The sequence below is a fragment of the Struthio camelus genome, chromosome 16 (assembly GCF_040807025.1).
Source record: "Struthio camelus isolate bStrCam1 chromosome 16, bStrCam1.hap1, whole genome shotgun sequence".
NCBI classification, from domain to species: Eukaryota; Metazoa; Chordata; class Aves; order Struthioniformes; family Struthionidae; genus Struthio; species Struthio camelus.
In genome coordinates this window covers 19,583,429-19,603,062 of record NC_090957.1, presented here as the reverse complement: position 1 = coordinate 19,603,062, position 19,634 = coordinate 19,583,429, and the positions used below count along the sequence as shown (strand labels likewise).

The window sequence follows — 19,634 nt, the reverse complement described above, 5'->3', positions numbered from 1 at the left end:
AGAACACAGGGCAGACGAGTTCACTGGATGTTTATGACAAAAAATGGTAAAAATCCCCCAGTACTTACAGTTACTAATCACAGACTCCAACAAACTAGTATCTCAAGAAGTCAGGGTGGAGTCTACATTAGTATTCTGTCTTCAACTTGATCTGTAGTATAAATCCACACTACTGATGAGAGCAACAGTCCTACCCTCTTCCTCCCAGCCCTGTCCTGATCCCTTCTCTTTTGTGATAGCAGTCACATTAGTGCAGCCATGTGGCAAAACAGATCTGGCCGAAAAATAACCTAGAGGATTAAGATTTACAGAAAAAGGGGTTACTTTTCAGCCAGATCAGTTTCCCAGTCCAGTTCATCCAGGAGTCACAGGAATGCTTGAGCCAGCATAAGGGTAGAGAAATGAATGACAGTGAGGAAAAGGGTAAGCCAGCACTTGCACTTTGCAGGATTTCACCAGTTATGGAAATACCGCTTGCTTAAATAAAATCAAATCCACTGTCAAATGAACAGAGAAGCAAAACGTAGCTCGCAACGTAATTTTTCATTTCTATAGCAATTTGGATCAGATACAAGATTATTTTTTACTACCTCTTCCATTCTACCTCCACCTTTTTTCCACTGTTCTTTTTTTTTTTTTTTTTTGAAAACAGAGCAAGAACTGTGCCGTTTCTCTGAGATTCTCTGTTGTTCCAATTGATTAGAGAAACAAGGAAGATGAGACAGGAAGGCTTTGGACAGGGAAGCGCTAGGGGGGACCTCACACATTTCAAGCAAGCAATGCTTACAGTTGAGCTGGGATGGAACTTGAGCAACTACAGCAACACAGATATCACCTAGTGAATTTGTTTCCTGTGTTTCAGAAACAAGAGGGAGACAAAGGTAGATATATTTTGAAACTCATATTTCTAGTTGAGTACATGCAATAATTCTACAGGAAAGAATAAAAGTCCCTATAACTATCATCCTTGAAAGCATAAACTCATCTGCCACACAGCAGGAAGGAAGGCCTTCCTGCAGCAGGAGCGTAAAACTTTCTCACTATCCAGCAATGACTTAGTATGATTAACAGGCCAGCAAATCCTGCCGAGAGGGTTATTACACTATTTTCATTTTAAAAGAAAATCAATACAGAGCATTTTCTTGAAAAGGAAAATGGTAACAAGTTACATAGATGCCTCTCTTCCTGCAACATCTTCATAAAGTATTTCTAAATTTCTTGGACAGTATGCAATTAACTTTTGGGGCATAATTCATCACATCATACTGATGGGAAATTATAAACAGGAAACACTGAAGTGGGTCAGCTCCAGAAAGTGGACCGCGGTACACGTGTGATTTGAGGTTTCAACCAAGAACGAAGAATGTAATCATTGCCTATGAAGCCATCCAAACACCACCACCAGTATAAATGAGTCTGCATCAGCCAACGCCTATTACACGTCTGCTAGCATAAAGTTATCTTCAATACAGTACAATAAAATTTAAGGTAATCAAGTACTCTGAAACCCACAAATGAAGCTGCTTCTCCTCAATCAGCTTTTCACTGGCACGTGTAATGCCTAGATTTTGCTGGTCTATACTCCTCTGACAACAAAGGACATTAATTGATTCAAACAAACCTGACAACTCATTAGGATCACTAGCGGCAAAGAAGCATCAGTGAATATTTAAATGCAACACATTTTAGGGGAGGACTTCGCTGAGCTTCAAAGATTACATCTCTCAATCAACATAAAGCATAAATATATATTGTAGTTCCTGTCAGGCACAATGACACAAAAGTTACAAAGCTTTCTCTGCAGAATGCAACAAATCAGTGGTGTAACTGGAAACAGCAAAGTGTTCTCAAACTCAGACTCTCAGCCCAATCGTCTATTTAAAGACTAATACACTTATCACTAGTAGGTTCTGCTTGCATTTAAAAGTTACAGTAAGATGGCTTTCACATATAAAGTACAAAGTTTTACACAGGAAACTTAAGATTCGTTGGGTATGAGAAAAAATATATATATATTCACAGTGGAAGTAGTCAAACATTTGAAGAGGTTGCCCAGAGAGGCTGTGAAATCTGCATCCTTGGAGATATTCAGAATTTGACTGGGCAAGGCCCCGAGTACTCTGCTCCAGATAGGCCCAGCTTTTAGCAAGAGGTTGGACCAGAGACATCCAGAGGTCATTTCCAGCCTATTTCATTTTAGGACTGTATTCCATAAGTCCTATTTTTAAACAACCATTGCTGGTAGGCTTGCTTTCTTATATCCAGTGAGCAGATTCTTTCCCCTCTCAGATCTGTGTTCAAGATTTCTTAATAAAATGTCCACAATAATCAAGAAAATTCCACTAGCAATATTAATTTTTAAATAAGATAACAAGATTAACCTTAGGAAATTATATCTTTCAAACTAGCATACTAAGTAAAGCAGTATGGAGAACGCCTACATTTATATACCAAGTTGCTATTCACATCAATCCAAATCACTAAAACTCTAATCTTATACTCCGTTTGAACAAGGCCAGTTTGTTTCCATACATGCACTAGCATGCATAGGACAAAGGAAAACAAACTGCCTAAAGTAACAGTAATCTTCATTTTTTGTAAATGCAGTAGGATAAAACCTGTATGAAATACCTCAGAGAAACATTTCTTGAGTGACTCTGGGATTTTCCCATCAACCACATGTAGCATCTTCTCCATGTCTTCACGGACAACATAACTCCCAGATTCATTAGAAAAGAGACTGAAAATGTCTGAGGAAGAAGGGAAACATTTAAGCAACTACAGTAGCTACGTTTTTCAAACATTAAGTTTAAATTGGCTAAAAAGGCTAAAAGCTGTGCAATAATTAAAGCACTAGAAACTCAGATTCATTCAACTGCAGTACAGCTCAAAGTTTAGGTAGAGAAATATTTCCTTTTACCATTACCCACTAATCAAAAGGAAAATAAATACTATCAAGTCAGATTTACAGGAAGACAAAACAACAGAAGTCAGTAGGCAGATGCTTTCATTCATTTTGAAAAATATCAGTGCTGTCCTCCTTTCTCTGCCCACATGCAATGCTGAACAGGTTTTCTGCAGGATCTTAACGTTTACGTTCATGATGAAATATCAAATCAAATGAGTATAGGAAATGAAAGTGCATTGAATTTCAAAATATATAGCTAACTGTCTAAAAATGATACTATATTGGCAACCATGTATGCTCTGGTCACATACAAAAATAGTTACTGAATATATCACAATATAAGCTTACTTTACAAAAATTTTTGTATTTTACACACTCTATACTCTTGTTACGCTTGTAAGTTACGCTACTTACATTTTGCTTTCTCTTCCTCTCTGCCTCTTGTAAGTAGAACTAATCCGACTATCAAGTTATTAAAGTGCAGCCCTTTGGATATTCCTCCAAATGAACAATAGATAACCTAGGAGAACAGAACAGGACAGTTAGCAAGTCTTTAACTGGGAACAGATATGCGGAAAACAGAGATGACAACAGGCTACTATCTGTACACTGGAACTATTGCTGGAAGGATCACTGCAGTTAGTACCCCACTCTATTAAACAACATCAGTTAAATCCTTCTGCCAGTACATGGTGATTCTTTGATACGTTAAGTTTCATTACTTGCTTATAATGCTAATATTTTTTACTTTCAGATATGTAAGCATCCATGAAAGAAAATACGCACACACAAGAGAACATGAAATAAATCACTAAGACAATAAGAAATACTATAAACAAAGAATTCCCCTTTTTTGAATAAAATTAAAATAGATCTCTTGAGCACAATTAGGAAACAGAAAACAATGCAACATAGTTCAATGAAGTTCAATGATGCCTTAACTCAGAGGCAGAATAAAACAGAAGGTTGATCTTGTTTCATTCAGAACAAGGCATCAGAGAAGGGCTCTGTGATTGTCCATTTTTTACAGCGCCAAACCTATCAATGTATTAGATCCCCTCCTAAATAGCAGAATTAGGATCATAAACCTACTGGATGTGTCCACTGAACACTTTACTATAAGCATTAAGTCACCTTTGAAAATCACAGGAATAACTTTAACAGGCATCAATATTTGTTACTCTAACTGTAAGCCAAGAAATCTGTTAAGTACTTGAACAGTATTTGTGCCTTCTACACTGATAAAGCAAAATTTAAGTCTATATTTGTTTAAAAAAAATTACTTCTCTCAAAATAAACAGTTGAAGACCAAGAGCTTTTGAGGTCATCTGCTGACCACTACTTGTTAGTAATAAGAGAACGTTTCACTTTCCTAGTAATTTAATCATTTATAATAATATTTCATAATAAAATATTCATAAATCACAAAGTGATCACAACTCAACACACTTCAGAAACTTCTGATTAATGATGGGACCACACTGACAGCAGTTAGAGGGAACCACCATATATAGGTGCAATAACACCACAGTGAGGCTTCTACGAGACGTCAGGAAGGTAAGCGACACAAGCAGAAAGATTCTGGGGCTAAAAGGCTCCTCTCCCTATACCCTCCAGTAACAGCAATGTCACTGCTGCCACCAGAATTCTCAGTCTTACAGCACAAGTAAAGAAAGGGTGGAAGAGGCAGCTGTCATGTGAATGAGTCATTAGCTCTTACTATCTCAGGTGCAGTTTTCCATCTCAAGTAAAAACTAAGACGGGACTGGGAGTGAGCAGAGACAGCTGGGGGCCTTTCAAGGGCACTGCAGTGGATAGATCTGGCTAAGCCACATAGTACTGTAGAGGTAAAAACAAGCAAAGGAAATACCATGTTACCTTAGGTCAGTTCTCTCCTGGTCTATCCAACAAGCTACCACTTTCATTACTATACGCTTACACTATTACAAAATATCTGAAGGCAAGTAAATTTAAATTAGGCTTATAATACAGAAGGATCTCATTCTAGGGAAGACGTTACGTAGAACCTGCAATTTCATTCTGCTATGCTTAAGACATAGCACTACCCAAACAGACTAAATTCCCACAGGACGTTCAGATCATCTTCATCTATTATTTCAGTTTAATCCATTACAAAAGCTGAGAGGCTAAATTAGTAGAACTAAATTTGTGCTCTGTTTCAACACAGTGATTGTATACGCTTCATGGATAATGTCATGGCAGAGATTTGAATTCCACACTTTCTCCTTCTAACCATTCTGATTTCACAATCAGAAAGTGTAGCCTTCAAGGCTACACTATGTAAGTGATTTTCCTTCAGTCCTGAAAATAAGTAATTTAGACATTGGAATCATAACTGTTTTTAAAATACAGTTAGCTCAGCTGGCCAGCTGAACACTACATTTTAAGTCTTAATATAATTACTTTTGATCTAAAAAAACCACTAGGAGCACAAAATGGGACAGAATTCTTATATTTCGTATTAATGGAACTTCCAAGACAAAAAAGATACATGAGTAAATGAAGCAGTGAAATCACTCTTTTCCCCATCACAACTTATAATAAAAGATTATCTTTCCTGATATAGTGCATAGAGTGTGGAAAAAGGAGAAGCAACAGGACTCAGTTTCTAATTAGTTGCACTGGTATAATTTTAGAAGAATTTATGTTGATTTAAATAAGTCTTAATTTGTGTAAGTGAAGATGGCATTCTCTGTCTCTTCAGACTTCCAGATTTCTTCACTAAGGTTGTTTCTCCCCACAAACTCAAGAGCAGAACTGGTAAAAAAACAAATGCATAGCAATACTCAGCAATTCAGTACAACTTCTAGCATTTAAACTTAACTCGTTGATGGGATTGCGACAAGGTGCCAGACTCTACTGGATGAGTTAAGTACAGACAATTTCCATTCTGCTGACTACCAATAAAATTGAAAACCTTCAGGGAAATTAAAAAGAGACAGCTGGGAGCAGCAAATCACCATAACAAGATTTGGTAGAACTTGTCACAGAATCACAGAACGGTTGAGGTTGGAAGAGACCTCTGGAGGTCATCTAGTGCTATCCCCCTGCTCAGTCAGGGTCACCTACAGCACGTTGCCCAGGACCCTGTCCAGACAGCTTGTGAATACCTCTAAGGATGGAGAGCCCACCACCTCTCTGGGCAATCTGCTCCAGTGCTCAGTCACCCTCACAGGAAAAAAATTTTTCCTTCTGTTCAGATGGAACTTCCTGTGTTTCAGTTTGTGTCCGTTGCCTCTTGTCCTATCGCTTAGCACCACTGAAAAGAGTCTAGCCCCATACTCTTTATACCCTCTGCCTTTTGTCCACAAAAAATCGTCTTCACTTCTTTTTACAACGTGAGTAGAAGCAAATCTTGGGTTTTCTCAAAATTTACATTATTCAAGCTCACAGATATAGCCAATCTTACTGGCTGAATACGAATACTAGAAGTTCACCGTTATGTGTACTAAAATTTTGAGATGCCAATATCCCAAAACGGTAAGATCATATCAGAAAACAATCAAGACTCTTCCATTAATTTTACTTCACCAACTGGAAACTGAGAACTAAGGGTTAAAATAGATAATCATCATACCAAAGCTGTGTCCTTAAGCACAGGTTTATTAAAACAGCAAAAGGTAACTGGTAGACAGCATTTAAAAACCCAGAATCTCTCTACTCCTGACCTCAAAGTTTATATCATTCAAAGCATTAATACTGGAATAAAAGGGATATCAAAGTACAAATGAACTCAGTGTAAAATTCTAAACATTTAAAATTATTTCAAACCAACCGCATGTAGTGCAGGATACATTTTTGCTTTTATCGTAAGGGCTACTAACAGTAAAAGCCATCCAAATAACACATATAGAAATTAATACTGAAGTCACGTTTAAGCTATGGGCAAATCATACACTTTCTTTTAATTTGATAGGTGCTAATATATATTGCAGTATTTCCTGTTAAGTGCTTGTATACCTGCATAAATCAAACTCTCAACTACATTACAAAAGCAACTAAGATCGCCTTTGCTAACGCTTGGGAGAAAAGAACAGAGAAAAAAAAAATCAGCTTAGAAAAAGAAACCTTCTACATTCACAGACAAAACAGCTATTCCCCACAGTAAGTTTTCAAACTACATAAGGAAATAATATTGTGGGAATATATTTCACACTGTTAAACCTTTTGCATTGCATACTTCACTACTCACATTATCTAAATAAAACTGGAAGACTTGTATGTTGCCTGTGAGGTCAGTAACACTGAAGATACTAGAAATAGAAGCTGTGATTAGAAGTGACATGGAGCAAGATATCATTTGAAAGGTCTGGCTAGTCTTATTCTTTCTCTAGCAACAGTATTTTAAATTCTTTCTCAGATCAGAAGCAACTTTATGAAAGAAAATATTTTTCTAAACATGGATGTGTGCAGGATGGTATTGCTACTTTATTTTACACATACAGTATTTATACCCATGTAGCATATTTTGTTTCTGGATATTTTCCAATTCATTTATACATTTACTATAAATAAAGTTAGTTTTGAGAGCTTGTAAAGATCTATCTGTATTTTAGAAAAAACAAAGCAAAAGAATCTCAGAGAAATCAACAGCATGTGTATCTCCACAGTAAATAAAGTACTCTGCTATTAAGGGCTATATATAGTGTTAAACATTCCTAACCTTCCACTTTCCCAAATCTACAGCTGGGTATTTAGGTGTACTTCAAAGTCATCTATCACCTATTACTTGGGTTTGAGCCAGTAGCTTAGTCAAGCTCATGAGTGATAGCCCATATCCATGTCTGGCACGTTATCCTCAGACAGAGGATGCACCCTGTGATACCGCATGAAAAACAGAAATAAATTAAATCAGCTGTGTTCCTAAAGAGGCGTGTTTGTGTGTGCACATCCGTAGACATACTTTATCAACTGCATATACGTTCCCAGGAAAAAAGAAAAGTAAGTACATAGGTTACCTCAGCAACTTTTGGAGGAACTCCATCACCAAGGACTTCTCTGATGAAGCACTGTTGGGTCATGTAATATGAGAGTCCACAAGTTCTCTTGAAAGCATCCTTCAGTCGCTTTAGCTCTATGTCTGTAACTGCATTGAGTGAAAGGGAGGGGAGGAGAGGGAGAGAGAAATTTATTTAATAAACATGTAATAACTCAAGGATAGTCAAATCTTATATAACTAGTGGAAAAACCTGACTACTGGAAGATGAGATCTAATAATCTAATCTTCCAAAAAATGAGAAGTCAAGTAGAACTAAAGCTAGCATCATGCATTACAACAGTTCACTGCTTAAGTCTTCTCTGACTACAATAGCATATTATAATGCTTGTTCCAAATTAAACACCATTACTGTCATGCAAAAGGAAAATAAGCTAGCTTTATGTTCAATTTTACATTGCATGTAGGCCAGAGAACTGATTTGTAACCAATAGTGGTGAACATTTACTAAGAGTGACTCCAATAGAATGCTTCAAGCACTTTTATCTAGCAAGCAGCCTACTTCGTTGTAGAAAAAAAAAGTATTTAATCGTCACTTACAGGTTCATAAGATAGTGCAGTGAAGCATGAATTTAATAGGAATATTACAGCTACATTTTGAAATAAACGTAGTTCTTCACCTAAGTTTTTCTTGCACAGCCAAAAACTGATTACCAACTACAACCTTTTCAAATTCATTTACAAACTGTACACATGAAAAGTTGGAAGAAATCCCTTTTATATCTGCCCATGAGCTTCTTGAAAAGCAACCACTACCTTCACATTTTACAAGCATATAGCAACTTTCTAACAATGTGCCCCAGAGGCTCAGAGTAAAGAAAAGGAAATGCATTATTTCCACATGCATAAAGTATACATTCAAGTACCCCACCAAACAAACTCCAAGTGCTTTGTGAAAAGCAAGTTGCAGAGAATAACATACTATGTCCTAGATCACACAGTAAAAAGAGCTATTTACCATCCAGAAGCCTAAAGAAATTATGCTGTGCTTGATAGCTATTTCACTGTACTTATAGTAAGACATTCTTCTTCCCCTGAAACAAGAAGCCAGACAGAAAAAACACTGATGTGCCCAAAAGCGTGTCAAGTTTTGTCAGCCACATTAAAACAGGACACCTCAGAACTTCATGCAGCAGTCTAAAACTTCTACATTTCAATTAATTCATTCATCAGGAAACGGTTCCTAAAAGGTAAATCATGCTGAAAAATTCCCAATTCTAAAGTTAGTCAATGTTTACACAACTAGTGTGTTAACTTTACAACTTTGTAAAAATCAGACTTGGATCTGATTTTTTCCTCACAATTTTATTTTGGGAAAAAAAGATTTCACAGAGCTAAAGAATAAATCTAAGATCTGACCTGCACTGCACTGGTGCTGTCAATAAGTATGGATTTGGCAAAAGACACAGCCAAGCTATTACCATCAAACTTCTTGTTTTAATAAAATAAACAAAGTTCAATTACATGGCAGAAAAATGTTGGTATAATACAGTTACCTGGCATATGTGGTGTTTAAGTGTCATTATTTCATCTTAACATCTGTACCCACACTCATTTCCTTTATGCCTTTAAACGTGATGCTTTAACAAATGCTAGAACACTTTGTTAGCCACACCAATTAGTTTTCTTCCGAGAATTTCCTTAGCTAATTAAAAAACAGACTCTCAGACATGATATTTACAGTTTTAAGTGACATTCTTCACCCACCCACCCCCAAGCTCTTCTGAATTAAGGAAATGAGAAGCAAAATAAAGATTCTGCAAAGTAAGTGACCCTCAAGCCTCAGCCTTCCTTGCAAACATGAGCAAGAAATTAACAGAAGAGTGCTTCACGGCACAGAGGGAGACTTCACCCGAAGTCTCCCCCCACCCCTTACACACAACACAACTGCAGCAACCTTCAGTCAAAAGGGACAAAAAACTACCACGTAATGCTTAATGAGGTTAAAAACTTGAGGTTTCTAAGGGGACAAAAATAAGGAAGATAATGGCCTCAGCATTTTGGCAAAGTAAGGCACACAACCTAGACAAAATCTAAGCAACAGTTCTTCAATGAAACCCTTTTTTTTTAAAAAAAATTTCTCATGTGTTATGTGTTTCTTATGTTTTATTATATGCACACAGACACATATTTTCAATAAAAAACAGACTCAGGGCTCTGTTTTTTCCCCCCTACTCTGCTAATGATTTTTGAATTCCTCACCAATTAATTCAAATTGTTTTGTGGTCATTCAGCAAAAAAGCTGATATACAAACAAACCTCAACTAACTAGATGCTTAAGGCTTCATACATTATAATGGACTTTCAAGCAAGCTAATTACTGCTCACTGTGACGTAGGTTTTAAAAATGCACAACAGCCACTTCATATAGCATCATATCATTATCAGTTTTCGTATATAATTCAATTATACAAGTTGAACAACGTTCCAGGTTTAGTTTCCCGACTGCACAGAAAATTCAAAGACTTCTCATAAAATTATTCATATTACGTTGGTGAATCTGAATACCAAGAGTTTTGGTTGTAGTTTTTGTTAAACAGAAGAGTTTGTGTACCTTCAGTTACTGGTAAAAGATCAGAACGTAATTAAAGCTGAAGTTGGATAGAAACTCTCTGTGGGACTTTTCTGTCATTGACTTCTCAATTATCTCCCCTCCCCCTAAAAGCTTTTCGGTCATAAAAGAGAGGGAAAAAATATGTAGTGAGATATCTTTGAGATAAGTCCAGAACAATTTCAGAAGCTTTCATACCATAACAAGCTGCAGTCAAACCTGAACAATTACATATTTTAGCCCTGATTCCATCTGTACATTCAACTGTAGGAGTATGTTCTGATAAGAGTCACATAATCGAGCCTTCTGATTAAGAACAAAATCTCCGAACTTTTTTCAGAGATTTAATTTCCTTTCTTTTGTCTGCACAAAAGTTCCCCCCCCACACGCAACAGTCCTAATACTATCAAAATATGTTTCAAGTTAGGACCACAGTTTCTTTCCACTAGCAATCAAAATTAATAGTAGCATTTATCTTATTACCTACGTTTTAGGAATAATAATTAAAAATAAATACCTCTCTAGCATTCATTTCTGACTATTCATTTGGTGTCTCTCCTCAGCCATTCCCCCCAGCTTCTCCACAGGGCAGCACGGCGGCGGGGAGCAGGGAAGGAGGCTCTGTTCGCAGGAGCTGGGTTGCGCACCTGCACAGCAGCGTGCTGCAACAGCGCGCACAAACCCAGCCACTTCTGGCCAGAGCCGTTTCATACGGCGCTAGCTACTTTCCAGCTGCTGTCACTGGTGTTCCCAGTTATTGTAACAGCAATATGAACTGCTCAATAGGAACACGGGTACAGTCTGCCGAGCTATACTTGTGCACTATTTGCTTTCTCGAATTAGTTCAGAAATGTTACATTATATTCTACATATAAAACTTCCAGTCACTCTTCTAACGGATAATTTTATTTATCCGATAAATGTGAACCGATTATATGCAATGTGCTATAATATAAGGTGATTTTAGTCAGCCAAGTACTCATATTCATGAAACTTATTGACCACTCCTTTATGAGATTTATCTGTATTATCAAAAATGAAGGCAATTTGTAATTTGGCAACCTAAACTGTAGCCCATTTAGTACGTCAGAAGTCTTTTATAGATCACCTTATATCCTTAAGTGCTTAACAAGTTACATGTTTCTAGAAGTCACTGAAATGCAGCCACCTCTCTGGTGACAAAACAGCTTATAGCAATGTTTCTTGTGCTAAACTGTGGTATAACAAAGAATAGTGAATTAATTTAACCTTAGTAGATTTGTTGTTTTGCAGTTTCACAAGACAGAGAAAGCCTTTAGGCAAATAGGTCTCTCACTGTATCGTTACATCTGCTTTACTGTGCTATTTAAGCGACTAACAGAATCTGAGGTACTCTACCTCAGCACAACACTTACTCAAAATGCCTACAACTCATTTAAATGAAACTAAAATTGACCTTCAATGTGATTTTCAAGCATCTAAGTGAGTTTGTAGCCAACAAGCACACCTCGGTGTCATTTTTCTCTTAGATAAAAGAGAGAGCCTTCCGTACTTCAGACTCCACTTTTCTACTGCCCTCAGTGCCTCAGGCTTTCCATGCGGCTAGAAGGAGTTAAGGCTCTTCCCAATATTGGCTAAATCCTCTCCATTTCCCACAACGAAATTTCTATTTGCCATTCTTTTGCTTATAATAAAGATCATACTCGAGTCCTACTGAAGGATGGGGTTGGGGGGAGAAGCTGGGGAGGAAGAGGACTGCTCAACTAATATTACCAACACCTTGAAAAAGAACTACCAGTATATCATCTAACAAAAGACAGTAAGTTGATATTGCTAGTCCATGTTTAATTTCAGCAGCAAATTATTAGTGCTAGGGATCACTTAACATTACTGTTTTCATGTAGAAACTACAAAACAGGTCACAGAATTGCAAGCAAGATATTTATTTCCATTCCTTCCCAGAGATGCATTAAAATGAGTAATGTAGGCCATTTGAAATCATCTGCAAAGCTCTATAAAAATAAGTTCTTTATGCATTTAGATCCAGATGCATGAAAGTACTATTGAAACAAGCAGAGTGGAAATCAAAGATGTTGTTATGAATGTTTGCTAAGTCTGGAAGACAAATAAAATATTTGAATGCAAAACTCCAACACCAAAGTGCCAATTATTTGGCATAGTGGCAGAACAAGATGGCCTGCAGAGAGGAAAAAAACACCTAAGTCTTAATTTATGAAAGTAATATTTCCAGAAGCAATTTACTAATGTAATAATAATAAACGGAAACACACACACATGACCTACCTTTTCTCCCTCAATTCCACAAATCCTTATGTTGAATAGGTAGTTCAACTAAGATCAAAGATGTTACTTGTTGTGAGCTTTATACTATTAACAGGCAGATCTCAACCTTGGCCCTCAGCTTCCAGACCACAACTCTTACTCACACTTAGTTGTATTCACTGGTGATATCTTTATTTCCATCTCTTTTTAGAGGGAGGGAGCAGGAAATAAAGAGAAGAAAAAGTGTGAAGAAAGAATTTTAAGACTATTTTCTCCCCTTTTTTCAACCCAAGACCTAGGAGCCTCATAAAAAGCTTGCTCAGAGATTGACCAACACTTGCCCGATCAATCATCTTTACAAATGAATTAAAGAAGTATCTGTTAAAAGCAATAATAAACAACATATAAATAGATATTTACATGGTGGCAAACATCACAAACAACAGAGATAGCTACGTTTATGCCTAAAGGTAGGATTAAAAGTAACAACCCCACTTCATACATTGAAGTTCCCTCATGAAGTACATTCACGTTTTCTAAAGGCACAGTACAACTAAACACTTTCAGAAGACGGTCATCTACAAACACATAAGAAAAGCCTGCTCACAAGCCACTTTTATTATACATACATACAGACACTACTCTTTCAGATACACCGTTGCTGCATTCATAACCTGACTGTGGAAAAAACAGAACACACAAGACTTTCCAAAATAAGCTTATGATACTCAACACAGCAGAAACTTTCTCCGCATTGTTCCTACCAAAAACGCATGGCACCACCACAGTATTACTGCAGTGAAAGCAATGTAGCTAATTGATTGGAACCACACACCTAATTCCTGACACATCACAGTAAGAAGTTTGCTTCGATATCCTTGAAGTTCTATTTCAACATAATAAAAAGTTTCAGCAGTTAAATACTGTATTCTGTTTCTTAAAATTATATCTGACTCAGTCAGCTGCACACAAAAGTAATGTTTTAATAAAAGGAAGCCTGCTTCCAAAGAACATTATTGAAACAAATGGTCTTTTCCACAAAAGGAAAAGTCAGACTATGTCATTCTATCTAGGCAATTTTACTAATAGAAACCTCCTTAATGCTACTTTTGCTGGATGGTTTCCAAGAATGTGAAAGACAGCTTAACAAAAGATTAGTGCTGCATCCCACTCTCCAGGGAATACTTGAGCTCCAGTTTGTTTAATGAAGTTTAAATGAAACCATGCAACCTCAGCTAAAAATTTCAGTTTAATTTACAGTAATTATAACAAACCTCCAGTTCATCCAATTGCTGAGATTATTTTTAGTCCAATGGTGTTACTTAAACCTAATGCTGTTCATATAGGCTTACAATTGTACTTTTTTTTTTTTTTTTTAAGCTAACAACTGTCCAGCTATTTGTGTAACACCTCCCAAAAGCAACTGTGCAATAAAACAATCCCATGCTGGTACTCGCCCTCTTTCCCCTGCTTTCACTCCATGTATTTATCATCAAGCCCTCCTGGAGTTTTCCTTTTAGAATAAAACTACATCTGTAGCTCAAATTATTCAAGCCCCAATGCCAGCTCTGGGCTTTTAAATCCATATTCAGCCACCTATATAGAGGTGGCCTGAATTTCAGAGGGGATCCCATCTAGCAATGCCACTGATGGGAATGGGAGGTGCAGGGAAACTCCCTCTGAAATTATAAACTGCTTTTATGTAGAAGCCTAATGTTAGATACGTACATACAGGACACTGTATTTAATATACTATTCAAAAAAGGAAGGCACAGAACACAGCTGAAGTTACTGCTCTCTTCCTCATCCTACTTAAAATTTTAACAGGGGTGCATAAAATCAAGGTTAATAGCCTGAAGAGTTTACTGCCTAAGACAAATTCTGCAACATTTACATTTGCTCAATCAACTATTCTCATGTATAAAGTCTATTTTGTATTTTAAAAATGTACCCCAAATAAACCTGAAACAGTTAGTTTATTTATCACAAAAAGTTTGTCTTCAGGCAACAGATACTACAGATTGGGCAAGCAAAATGTGCAACGTTGTTAGAAGTACCTTAAGTTCTGTTTAACTAAACTAAGCTAGAGGAAATCAACCCTTACAGTACAGCTTTAGCAAGTTTTAGACATGTTCTCTATTAATTTTAGAAGCTTTTTTCTTTCCACATCCTGTAGCACTAATCCCATCCCCACCTTCTTTTCTTTATCTTGGAAAGTGTTAAAATGCATTGTGAGTAATAAGTGGTTAAACATACTGCACAGCTTCTATCACTTCAAGGGAAAGGTCATACTACAAAGCATATGCCAATTTTGTACAACACACACCTGTGCAATACCTAACAAGAGCAAATACCTATCTCAGCAAAAGTTGCTCTGATGTTACAAGGTTGTTAGTAAACCTTCTTTATTAGGAGTCATCATAAAAATATGACTATGTAACTAAATACACCTAATAATTTTTGCTTGTTCATTGCCTGAAAACAAAGCTAGAAGAGATTAGTTATATCAAAGCCAATTCCTCACTACTGGAAGTGCCTACATTGCATAAACTATCATACTTTCTTAGAGTAGAGAGTAACAAATCTAATCTAATCTATCTACAAATTAGCTCAATAGTATATTTCATTTTAACACTAGAAGTAGTTGAAATCTGCCTAGAAAATTTCAACAGCAGGAAAAATATTGAGGTCAAGAATGTAAGAACTGCCATGCACCACGGACTCTGCTTGGCACCTGTAACTAACTTGCACCTAAAGCAAGAACCAATAGCCCACCTTTCAGCATAGGGCTGCTTTCCAGTTCCCTTGCAAAGAAGTTCAAAGGTTTACAGATAGATTGAAGGGGAGCAACACCAAGGTTCAAGAGCAATCACTGCTGCTTAAAGTGCAACAGTTCCCAGTTGAATTGTAAGCATTATAAGAAATTAATATTAATTGGAGGAGGGAGCTTGTCTAAAGGTTAAAAGAAATGGTTAGTCAGGCTTAAAGGATTTGTTAGAGCTTATATAGCATAATTACTCTCCACCTTGCCTGTGACATAGGCAGGGAGAGCAAGCAAATACCATAAATGCATCTTAAATTTGTATTTAATACTTACTACGAAAGTCAGAACCAGCCACCAACAATACTTTCCTTTACAGTGCTTCTTCCCCTACTTTCAAAATCCAAAATTGCTTAAAAGGCTGTGGGGTGAATTTCAAAATTTGATGCAGACTTCAAAAGCACACGGTTGTCTGTTCAAGAAAGGGATAGCAATAAATCCACAGCATTTGAACTCATTACTTTAATATTGCCTTTCTGAAACACCCAGGCAAGAGATACTTAACCTCCCTGTGTCTTAATTGTCTCACCACTAAAATGAATATAAGTTCTAGTCTAAATAAAATGGATGTTTGATAAAGATTCATATAGTTCCCAAATACTCTGAAATACTCTGTAAAAGTACTATAAACTATTACTAAGGAGCTGCTTTAATTACTGAAAAGCACTGAATCCCAGTAGTTTAACTGAGACTAGGTGGAGTTAGTCTGCCATGGCTACTATAAACTGACAGCCAATTAACATAATCTGCAGTGAAACCGGACTCAGAAACAATACCTCTGTTCTCTTTCCTTTGTTTTATAAAGGGAAAGGAGAGACTGCTGAAAACAAGTCAGTGAGATGGTAACCTCTGATTACATCAGAATCATGGAAGTGACAGGCAATTCATTGCTTTTATTAACATGAGTAGCGGTAAGAGCACCAGAAGGCTGATAAAATCTTTATATATCAAAAAGCTCCAACACTTTAATTTTTTTTCATGTCATCAAACTAAATATTTATTCTTGTTTATAGGTGACCATTAAAAAACATAAATCCAGAGAGCAGATCACAACATATCAGCAGTGCTGAAAAAAATCAACAGGAAATTAGATTACTGCATAAGCAGGAGGAAAAGAAACAGAGGATAAAAAGATCAGTTAAGGTGAGGGGTCAAGAAACTTTGAGCTCATTTGACTAAAGTATCTAAAAATATATCTACTAGGGCTGGTACTTCTTCCCCATAATTATATGCTTCAAAACATCCAGAAAACTATACAAAAGGGGAAAATAATCTGAATTCCTAATGTCATTACTGGATAAAAAACAGCTTGCTATGTCAATGTCTTAAATACAAAAAAAAAAAAAAAAAAAAAGAAGATTTTCAAATATACAGGCAAGCAATAATTTGCAACCATCAGCATTACATGGCATTCACTCTTTATTAAAAATAATCACAACTGAATTTTAATACAAATAGACATATTGATCATCCTTCAGAAAGCAAACAAAATTCACCTATCTCAGACTGTTCCTGACTTCAAGCTCTGGTTTTAATAATTCTAATATTTTGCTCTGGTTTTAATAATTCTAATATTTTGATTTTTAAGCAACAATTTTACAGATTCAATATTAAACTAACAGGATATACAATTCTCTAACCAGACAATTATCTTCCCTGTAATCACTTGCTCGCTATTCCCCCAGGAATATTCATCCTAGTTATACATGGAAATTTTATCACTTTTTTCATTAGTCTTTATTGTGACTCAATTGCTGTGGTTATGAAGTTGTCAAGAACCAAATCAATTACTGAAAAGCTTCAAAGAGGTAAAAGATGCAAGTAAACGTAGAGCATGTTTAGGAATAATCCCAAATAGAAAAAAAAAAATAAACTTCAAAATGCAATTGAGATAAATGAACCAGCTATGACAAAGAAAAAAAAAAAAAAAAAGCCCTCCCCCCACCCACCCAAACACACACACTAAACCCACCTGAGACTACTGGGGGGCAGGGGAAGCACACAATCACACAATCCCCCCCACCTCCAAAAACAAAACAGTTAATCCTCTTAAGGAATCTCTTGTGACCAGAATATCAAAAAGGGCACCATTCAAACTACCCAGTGCATCTCACTAAAGACTTAACAGTCTTAACATTTACCAATAACTGTGCCACAGGAATTTAAGGATAACAGCAACAGAGTTTTGGTATTTAAAAAAAAGTTCAGATTATTGAAGCCATTTTTATTTTTTTCCTCCTACCTATTCTTTATTTTTTGGTAGTAGCGCCTCATCCTGAGGATAAAGCTCTTGGTTCTATTAGACCTAACCATAATGCATATCAAAGATTTAATATCGTGTGTGAGGAGAGTGGAAGAAGATTTAGTTATTACAATAGGATTTGCCAATTTTCTGTAACATGAACACTTAGCATTCATGCGACAGTTTTAATCTTCAAAGAGCTTACTTCTCACAGCTACCATCCTCAAAAAGAATGTTATTAAGTATTATTAGCCTGTTTTATTCATCTGTAAAGTACCTTCACCAGGGCACACACTGTCACATTGCTATTTGGATTATGTTTGCTTCAAGCAAAGCTAATCACTACAGGTTCTGTGACAACCTTCCCCATACTACTAGCGTGGATGGGAATTGCTACATAATAGCCCCAACAGTGAAATAATCCTCCCACCATCTGAGAACTTGAAGCTTACTGGCTATATTTTATACCCTCAAGAATTAAATAAAAGCCTAGTTTTATATGCTTGCCGGTCCAACCTTGTAAGCCATAGGAGAAAGCTGAAAGAACCTGAAAATTCAGAAATCTCTGAAGATCATTAAAATAAGTTTTACCACACATAATACAGCAAATTTAAGTGCGACAGACTGCAACCTTAAGGCCAAAACCAATTACTGTATCAATCACAGAACTGGTAAACTCCTTCCCAGCGACGGAACAAAGTTATTTCCAGCCCTGACTAATCATAGGATGCCACCTCTCCAGGCTACAGGCCCTTGTCAGAGCACATATCGCTTCCTCCCAGATGGGGTGCTGGTATTGCTCTAGATGTTCTGAAGAAACTATTGCTCCCTCTAGAAAAAGAGATACCACTCAGTAACCTGAGCAGCACAGCCAAGCGTGGAAACGTGGCACTTGGTGAGTTTTGCTTGCAAACTGACTGAAGTCTTCCATTGTCATAGAGAACAGCAGCTTCGGTCACAATTCACAAAAGCTCCTTCCATTTTATTACCACCATGAAAATCATCTAGACACTTATACTCGTTAAGATACACAAAATTATATAACTTTTATCAAAGAAATAACCTACAAAAATCAAACTCGGAGGTAACAATAGTCCCTAAAGAGAATTCAGCCTTTTTCAGGTACAAGCAATACTCTGGAAAGAAGTTTAAGGTACTACTGCAAAAGCAAACTATGCATAAGGAGCTTGCTACAAAATAAATCCTAATCTAACAAATGCTCCATATCCTCTCTTCCAACAGTCTAGATTCTTAATGCATCTATATTATAAAATGATACTGCTCTTTAATAAAAAATTAAAATTAAGAATAATCAGCAACTGCTGTGTAGGCAAGCAGTGTTTTCCATAGCTTTGTAGTAAGGCCTTGTTTTCTATAGCCTTGTAGACTAATAATTGGAAGACGATCGGTTTTAGTAAGATTAGCTAGCCGCTATGGACCTGATAAATTTATGACAGAAAATGGGCTCAAACTCTTTTCCGACAGTCTAGGTTCCTGTTTGGGAAAAGTGAATCTTCCATCTATTTAATGTTTCTTTCACATTGACTCAAGTTTCACCATTAATGTAAAATGTGTTAAGACACTACTTAGACCAGGATTTTACTTACACAGATGGTATGATAATCTATTTCCTGTATTACCTGGAAATGGCAAATTCATTTTAAATTAAATTTTTCATTTTCTCTGCGATGTATATTCACCATATAAATCCTTCTTAGTTTATTGAGCCTTCAGACATAGCACTTCTCAAAGAAGCGTGAATCTTTTCCTTCCTCTTACAAAAAAAATTAACTTTGACATCTAGTTATCATCATTGAATTGCTAACTGTTTCA

The 19,634-nt window shown here is 36.5% G+C and overlaps 1 protein-coding gene across 6 annotated transcripts in view; it reads right to left on the bottom strand.

Moving 5' to 3' along the window:
• USP32 (ubiquitin specific peptidase 32) overlaps positions 1–19,634 on the bottom strand; it is a 101,026-nt gene that overhangs the window by 48,584 nt on the left and 32,808 nt on the right. For all 6 annotated transcript variants that reach the window (XM_068909801.1, XM_068909798.1, XM_068909799.1 and 3 more), the window contains exons 2-4: positions 7,888–8,015; positions 3,323–3,428; positions 2,632–2,750 (exon numbers count right to left, since the gene is read on the bottom strand). In XM_068909801.1, coding sequence (XP_068765902.1) covers positions 2,632–2,750; positions 3,323–3,428; positions 7,888–7,950 — 288 coding nt within the window. In that variant the 5' untranslated portion in view covers positions 7,951–8,015. The remainder of the gene's footprint in view (positions 1–2,631; positions 2,751–3,322; positions 3,429–7,887; positions 8,016–19,634) is intronic.